The sequence below is a fragment of the Glycine soja genome, chromosome 3, assembly GCF_004193775.1.
Source record: "Glycine soja cultivar W05 chromosome 3, ASM419377v2, whole genome shotgun sequence".
Lineage (NCBI taxonomy): Eukaryota > Viridiplantae > Streptophyta > Magnoliopsida > Fabales > Fabaceae > Glycine > Glycine soja.
The window spans coordinates 42416892-42425640 of NC_041004.1; the positions used below are offsets into that span (position 1 = coordinate 42416892).

General features: G+C 26.3%; 1 protein-coding gene across 1 annotated transcript; it reads right to left on the reverse strand.

The window, feature by feature from the left end:
- Positions 1–210: 210 nt before the first annotated feature.
- LOC114407209 lies at positions 211–923 on the reverse strand. Its single transcript, XM_028370234.1, has one exon. The coding sequence runs from the start codon at positions 828–830 to the stop codon at positions 360–362; it is 471 nt and encodes a 156-aa protein (XP_028226035.1). The 5' UTR covers positions 831–923; the 3' UTR covers positions 211–359.
- Positions 924–8749: the final 7826 nt, after the last annotated feature.

Consider the following 8749-nt stretch of genomic DNA (forward strand, 5'->3'; position numbering starts at 1 on the left):
ATGAGTATGATTAACTAATATGGACCCTTAAATTATTGGTAATATCAATTAAACGTTAAACGATTATCCATCAGATACCAACTATGCTAGACCTTTTTCTAAAATAAATCTCTGTCTCTCTCTCACACACATTTTAAATGTTCTGGATTTCTTGCGGACGTTTTTTTGGTTAGATGTAAAGAGAACACAAAGTTAGCCTCAAGCAAAAGATGCCAAAAGTGAAGTCTAAAGTTTTATTTGTTTGTTTGTTTATCTTTCTCTAATATATATCTCTTGTTATACACTGTATAAGGCAAGCTAGAAAAAAGGAAAATTATAAGCAGGGACCCAGAAACTGTATTGGAACTTCAAATTTATTGCTACTTTACTTCAGGTATGCTTTCAAACGCTGGTTTCCACCCTTCCTCACTCTTTTGAGACAAATATTCAGTACCCTTTTGAGACAAATCCTCATGAACTAGAGACAACATCTTACTGACCGAAAACCCTTCACTCTGCAGCATATTCTGCAGCTCTTGCTTACTAATAACCAGCTTAATCCTAACCACGTTGCTTTTATGTACATCTTGGACTTCTGGTTCCGCAAACCTCACCTTCTTGTTGGTTTTTGGTGATGGTGGTGGCAGAGGCACTAGGTAATATAACTGCCCTCTAAGAAGTTTTGTATGTGGCTCAAGATACCGCAGCACTGTGAGTGATTCTGATACTGCATGGCCTGAAAATTGTATCAGAACCTCTTCCACTTTGATGGGTGTTTTGTATTCAAGAACTTTCCCATCGGTTTTCACGATCTTCACAACGTTCTCTTGCAGCACCAAGCAGTTCCCCATGGTAGTGATTGCTTGGAAAGCAAGACGATAGTTTTTTAGTAGTGCAAAGCAATTTGGTTTTGGTTTTGGTTTTGTGGATGCAAGAAAATGAGCTATAAAACGTGCAATATTTAAACCAATGGGTTGTAGAAAATGGCCTCATGTTGTTCCATATATTACGAAAATACCTTTTGCTTTTTTTGTCTTTTTAGGAAGTTTTTTGGATTATGTCCTAGCCTCCTAGGCGGTTGTAGAGCCGGTGGGTTGTAGAAAATGGCCTCATGTTGTTCCATATATTATTTTAAATTTATTTTTTAATTTTTAATTATATTAAGGATATGTTTGAAAATCTTAGGGTAAAATAATTTTTGATGTAAAAGTTATTCTGTTAAAGAATGATAATATTTGTTTGTATTTGTATTTTATTTTTATCTATTGAATCTGCATTAAAATACATATCCTAATAATTTTAACTATAAATCAATCATACACTAAATATTCAGAAAAAATAAAATTTGGTGCTTAAGAATTAAAGATAATATTATTTTACTCAAATAAAATTTTATCTGATAAAAATATATGAAATATGTAAAAAAAAAAGAAAGAAAGTATAAAGGAGTGGGTTGTGACCGGACTTGCTGGACTTGAGCATGTTGGATGCGGTGGGACCCTCAAAAGCTCAAGTGGTTGACCACTGGTGCACAATGGATTTTGTTGTGTTGACTAAATCCTGTGGCATTGAAGCATGTTGCAAAGTTTCCTCCTCTGTTTTGTACCACAGGAATTATGAGCATGTTGTTTATTTTCTAAAAGAGATGCGCGTATATGGAGTATGGACAACAAAATATATAAAAAGAATAACGTAGGTTGCTTATGTCACAACCAGCAAACATGTAGCTGTGTAGAAGGGATAATTATCATCGCATGTATACAGCTAGCATATATATGGAGCTAACTTTCTCATGTTGCAGTTTGTTAAAGCAAAGTGCATTTCGAAAATGCAGGATCAATACAGTTTCTTTAGACAGACGAGTGTTTAGAAGTGACATTTGAGCTTCAATTAATTTTAATTAAGTTTGGTGAACTAATTTAAAGAAATAAAACTCTATCAGTTTTTTGTTTTTATCAATTCATAAGACTTGAATTCTAAGCTTAAGAAAATCAAGGTTGCCTACAACTTGAGTCTTGAAGTACACCAAGCATTGATAAAGTAAGAGATTATTATGATATTAATAATTTTGCATTTTCCAAAAAGTTTGATTAATTTTGTTTTAATCTAATTATGAGTCATCCTAGTAAATATAGTATGATCAAAATCCTGGTATATTATAGTAGGGTGAATTTAAGTTAAGAACTACCGGTAACGATTAGTTAATTGCATCAAATGGTCCATACGCAATTAATTCATAGCTTTAAATATTTAAATTCAAAAGCTGATGAATGTTATGATTGATCTGTCTGAACATAAAATCGATCCTCATTTCAAAAACGAAATTCAAATAAAGACTATCCTGTTGTTGTGATAACAGCTCGATCTTCTCACGTGAGGTGTATAATGCTTAATGCACGTTTAAAAATAGCAACCGGTTCCTATAGAAATTTTGTTTTTTAGTTTTTATTTGCTTTGTTTGGAAACATTTGGTATAGGAATCTAAGACAACTTGGGATATATACATTACATTAGCGTCGTTATCTCGAGCCATCGCATCATGCATGCTTCAATATAACATAGTTTGGTCTTGTGTCATTTTAGGGTAGTGGTGGTCCAGTTAAGAAAAATTTGAACAAAATTAGTCATTGCCAAGAAGCTTTAACACGGTGTAGTTGGCTTGGCTGCAAATGTGACGCTAAAGGTTGAGATTTGATTTGATACTCTTGAATTCTAATTAAGTTTGAGACCAGCCATTATCAGTTCAAAGAAACTGATTTGAAGCTTCGCTGTTGGGTGGGAGCTCTAAAATTAAAATTCTAGAAAGGTCACCAGGGCATTTGTTTACAATAATATATACATAATATTTTTTAGCTTTAAAAAAATGTTAAGATTTTTTTTTCAAAGTATGACTTACATGATATAAACTAGTATTTTAATCCACGCATTACACATAATTAATATTTATTTATTTTATAGAACTAAAATTTATAATAAATAAAAATTTTAAATATATAATTTATATTACAATTAAAGTTTATAATATTTTTGAACATATAAAATGTATTGTATATTTATGATAAATAATTTATATTGTGATACAATTTTTTTTATTTATTATTGATAATTTAAAAAATATTGAAATTAAGTTAAAACTAAGGATAATAAAAAGAAATAAGTTAAAAGAGATAAAATATTAAGAGAAAATTTTAAAAATACTTCCACCAAATAAACACAGCTAAAAATACTATCGTTGATTAAAGAGAACTAAAAAGAGAAAATTTCTTATTCAAGGTAGTTATTCGAATTTATGTATAGAGAAAGGGCTATCAGATGCTTGTTAGGGTAATAATAGTGTATTTGAATTTTGAAATAGTTTTAGCTTATTAAGTCATTCGGTTGATATTAAAAGTATAAGATATGACTATATATATATATAAAGTGTATATGAATTTTAAAGATAAAATATATATATTTAAAATTGATTTTTTATATCCAGTTATAACTTGTTAAATTATTTAAAAATATAAAATATTATACCATATGTATGTTAGGAACGTAAGGACTTTATGAAATGATAGTATTCAGGTGAAAGTAAATATATACAAGGAAGAGGGGGAAGGGTGCAAGAAAGAATGAGAAACATATACACATTTATATCGATATATATATTGAGAGATTTTTTAATTAGTTAAAAAAAACTTAATCAGAGGCCTTAAATTGAAATACTAAGCAAACCTATCAGTGGAGATTGGGCAATTACTTACACGAAGATACTTAGTGCAGTCTGATGTTGTCAACACGCATGCTTTAATTTGGAAATATGAAACTTCTGGGGGGCTGCTGTGTGTTAGTGGAGGTAGGAAATGGGACTATTCAATTGAAAAATCTATGGAATAAACATTACAGTAACGGAGAAAAGGCAATGGCTTATTGGCTTTCTTACAAGTTACTTTAACATCATTAGCATATAGCAGGGAATTTATCCTCCATTAACTCATCTTTTGCTGATGATCATAGTCTGATAAGACCCTCTTAGAGAAGAAATTATTATTAGGTGATATTTGATAATGAAGTATTATTAATTGTTTTAAAAAATTATATATATTATTTAGAGATTGTTCAAGACTATAAATAATTAATTATTCAAGACTACTTATTAATTTTTCTTAGTTAGAGATAAATTTAAGGATAGAAAAATACTATTTGTACAATTTGTATAGGAGAAAGTGAATTGCGTGATAAGATAAATAATATAAATAAAAAAGATATAAAAATAGTATTGTAATATAAATTTGAATCAAAAGTATTACATAAATAATATTACTCTTCAAAATCTAACATGACTAGGAATCTTTCCGTAATAAAAATTTAAATATTGTGTTATGTTAGAAAATGACAAGTATTTTTTTAAAAAAAATATTAAAAGAAAACATTTCTTGCAAATTTTAATAGTTTATAGTGTTGTGATATATATATAAATGAGGAGTTAAACTATACCATTATATTATAAGTTACAACAATTTTTACACTATTAATAATTTATATTGAATATGATATTTATTGTTTAACTGTTAAATTATAATTATATATTCCTTTAATTGTTTGTGTAATTTTTTTAAAATTGAATTATAGTAATATAATCATATCGGCAATAATGATTTAATTAATGAAAAAAATTATATTTAATTTTCACCGTGATTAGTCTCTAATTTAATTGTTTGAAAAACACATATAATTTCTGACTTAACAAATAAATGATAGTAGAATTTTTATATATTTTGAAAATATATACACGTTGATTTTAATGTATATTAATAAGTATTAAATAAATTTATCTTAAATCTTCAAAAGAAATTTATCTTAATATAATTAAGACTTTTGTATATATAATCTTTATAGTGTAATGTAATCTTTATAGAAGATATTTTAATTCAACAATAGATTTTGAAATAAAATTATCTAATAAAAAAATCTTGAATATTGTAAGATTTGGTAAAAGTTATAGTATATATAATTTGATGGTTCCTCATAAAATTGTTTAACATATAATAAATGTTTTATAAATAAATTTGTTAGCAAGTACTTCAGCATTATTAATTAAGATACGTTAAATTTTATCTATTAAATATTCTTAGTTAATAAATAATTATTTATTATATAACTTCATAATCAATATATAACAAATGGATTATATTCGATTCAAGATCAATATATATATTCTACCTTTGCTAAGCAAATTATATTTTGAAAGTCAAACTATAATAAGTCCTTCTTCTAGTTCTTTATTTGAATTGATTGTGAAATAGAGAAGAAAAAATAATTAATAACAAATGACAGAGAAATTAATTAATAAGATAGATAAAGGATATAATAGAAATCAGATAACAACTTTTAAAAAATGAAAAAAAAATAATTATTATATTTTTAATTCCCATCTCAAAATCTTTAACATTACTTTAAAAAATGAAATAGTAAAAAAAACTTCACAAAGTTAATGTACGTATATGAACATTACTGGAATTCAGAAAAATTGAGGGTAAAATTTTGATATTTTTTATTTATTGAATTCTACTAAAAAATTACTATTTAAAATACTTGAAATCAAAATTAAAGACTTAATTAACATTTTTGTTTTGGGTCACAAAGAGTTTTATGCAGCAAATGATAAGTTATGTGCGTGACTAAACAGTTGTGAAAGGAATCTAGCTAGCTAGTGTAATTTGGCATAAGACTCGACACTTCATGTGAAAAATCCAATAGAATACGAGACAATTACTCTTGAACTATGGTACTTGCTTAATTAACTACAAACACTTTCGTGATCTACAGTGTTACTTTAAGGTGTGAAGTTCATTATTAGACCATTGAAACATCATAAAAAAATCTTATATGCTTTTCTTTTTTTAGAAAAAAAAAATCTTATATGCTTTGTAAATAAAGTGTAAAGTGAAAGATGCTTGGATTGAAAGCAAATCAAGATATTTATGTTTCTGATGAAAATATCATCAAAATTCTGGGAATCATGTGTTTATACTTGGCAAACTACCACTGGCCTTAGCCGGATAAAGATATATAAACCACTTCCCCATTGCTAAATGGCAGCATATATATGCAGCTGTACCACTTCAAGCATTGAGGAGATATATGAATCTATCCTTTTTTTATAAAAAGATGTTCTAGCTAGGTGACACACAAAATAATATCTGGCAGATATATATATATCCTAACAAGGTGCTCAACCATGCATAAATATACTTTTTTACGATAATGGTTTTAATTATATAGAAATTAGGTTACAAGATACTGAATATATATATATATATATATATATATATATATATATATATATATATATATATATATATATATATATATATATATATATATATATATATATATATAGTGTAATCAGTTACGTCGGCATGATGCATGTACCTTTTTTATTTTCTTAATCTTATTAGTGCCCCACTTTAATTCGTTTAGAATGATTGTGGATTTTTTGTAGTAGCCGGCTAGAAAATGATCATTAGAATATATGATGGTACTACAACGATACCTTTTCTGGAAGAAAAAAACGATAAATCTAATTATGGTATATTTGTGCGTCATGATGGTAGCAAGCAGTAAGAAAGTGAGCAAGCAACATAATTAACTATTTTAAAAGTAAATAAATTAAGCAACTTGTGTGGATTATTTATCTTCTCGGATGAGTTGGACCACTTGGTGAATGTTTCACACATCGAATAATTTTAAATTTTAACATAACATTTTATTAAAAAAATAGTTATTAAATAAAATATTAAATATTTTTATTATTGATGGTATATATATATATGTATTTCTATTTAATGTTTTTATAAAAATATTGGAAATATTTAAAATATTATAAAGAAATATAACATTACTTTCATCTTTCTCTCGAAATTATTTTTGAGTTGAAATTATTTTGCCAACGTTTATGAATGGTGGAGACGAGTTTTTCTAAAAAATTGAATGTTAATTTATAAAGATAGTTTTAGTGCCCATTACAAATATTAAAAAGGTTTTGACTTTTGAGAATAAAAACCCTCTAACATAGTTTTTTTTTCAAAATTATCCAAATATGTAGTGAATTTTTCAAATATCAAGCCTTTTTCTTTTGCTCAACAAAAGAAGAATTTCATTAAGTAAGATTTACATATCAAGTCTTTCTGTCCTAATGCTTTATTTATTTATTTATATCTAAGAGAAACTCATAATATTATATACTTTTTAAAAAAGGAGCTAGGAAGAAGAAAGTGAGAAAAAATATATATAATGCATTGTGAAAATTGAACTCGTAAACTTACAATCAATTAATCAACTGATTTTATGTGAATATATTATTTTGGAGCATACTCTACAATTCCTCCGCAGATTTGCAGGGTAAAGCTGGACTAAGGAAATATTTTGCTTTGCGATAGGTATGAGAACGGGTAGGATATTATAGTATTTCTATTTATACTTGTTTTTTTATGATAAAAAAATACTTATATTTAGACTATTTTTTGTGGATAGTAAGTTGAATAACTTTATTATCTTACTGTCAAAAAAAAAAACTTTATTATCTTTATCTTTATTCAAGATCGAGGTATAAGTACTCATGCATATTTGTACTTATCACAATGAAAACATTTTTGTGGTCAGATTTCGTATTAACATAAGATTGAATCCTACCCCGAATGATCTTAAGACTCACTCTACATTAAAGAGATACTTATTTAGATTAAGTAATTCATTAGCCCAAACTTTAAACATGAATCATGAAGACAAGGCTACACGCGCGTTGAATTAATAATAAAAGAATCACTTTCATTTATCATCATCCAAAAGACACTAGTTAAGAAATTAAAAAATTAATAAAAAAATGTTATTCAAAATTATGACATTTAATATATTAATAAAATTAAATGCTATACTTTTTAAAAATAATAAAAATATTTTTATTTTCTTAATCAGGCATGCTATAAATACAACGGTAGTTTGCAAAATTGAAAAAAAAAATTGGTAAAGACTTAGAGTCTGTTACTAAATCCTAAAAAACATCTGTTAAATTATTCTTGTTTTTTATAATAAAAAAATTATTTTCTTTTTCTTAACTATTCCTCTCACGTTAGTATTTCTTCCGTCCCATAATAATTATTCGTAAGAAAAAATTATCATTTTAAAATTTCAATTTTCAATATAATATTAATTATATAATGATTATTTTAAAATACACACGAAAGATATTTTATTAGTAAATTTATTCAATTTTATAATAGTTGTTTTAAAAGACACACAAGATATATACATTTTTAATTGATTGACAAATTAAAACACATGCGTGTGATTTAAACTTAACAGATCAACAAATGTTAGTCCAATTAGTAGGTATCAAACCCTTATTTGTAGGTTCAAAATTAAACTTAAAAACCAACAGAAAAAATATTTCAATATTTCATAAGAAATGTAAGTTCAAATTCTTCTAATAATGTAAGAATCTATTTTATAAAAGATATGTAAGTATAAATATTTCTATAAGTATTTAATAAGCGTTCATCAACTACTTCAACATTTTTATAAAAAAAAAAAATAAATAAACTTAAAAGAAGAATTTCTAGTTTGGTACTTCTATTATCAATGGACAATTCAAGAAGGCTTTTGGGCATATTTTTGTCATTGTCCACGACGCTTTTTGTCTAGGGGAATGCAAAGTTTGGTTTTGCAGTTGGGCAGCAAAGCATGACCTAGTTCTACATTGTGTGGCTCCTTGCTTTATTTCGATATG

Bases quoted from the DNA above. Each gene is read 5' to 3' on its own strand.
- LOC114407209 (XM_028370234.1), bottom strand. From the start codon at position 830: ATGGGGAACTGCTTGGTGCTGCAAGAGAACGTTGTGAAGATCGTGAAA.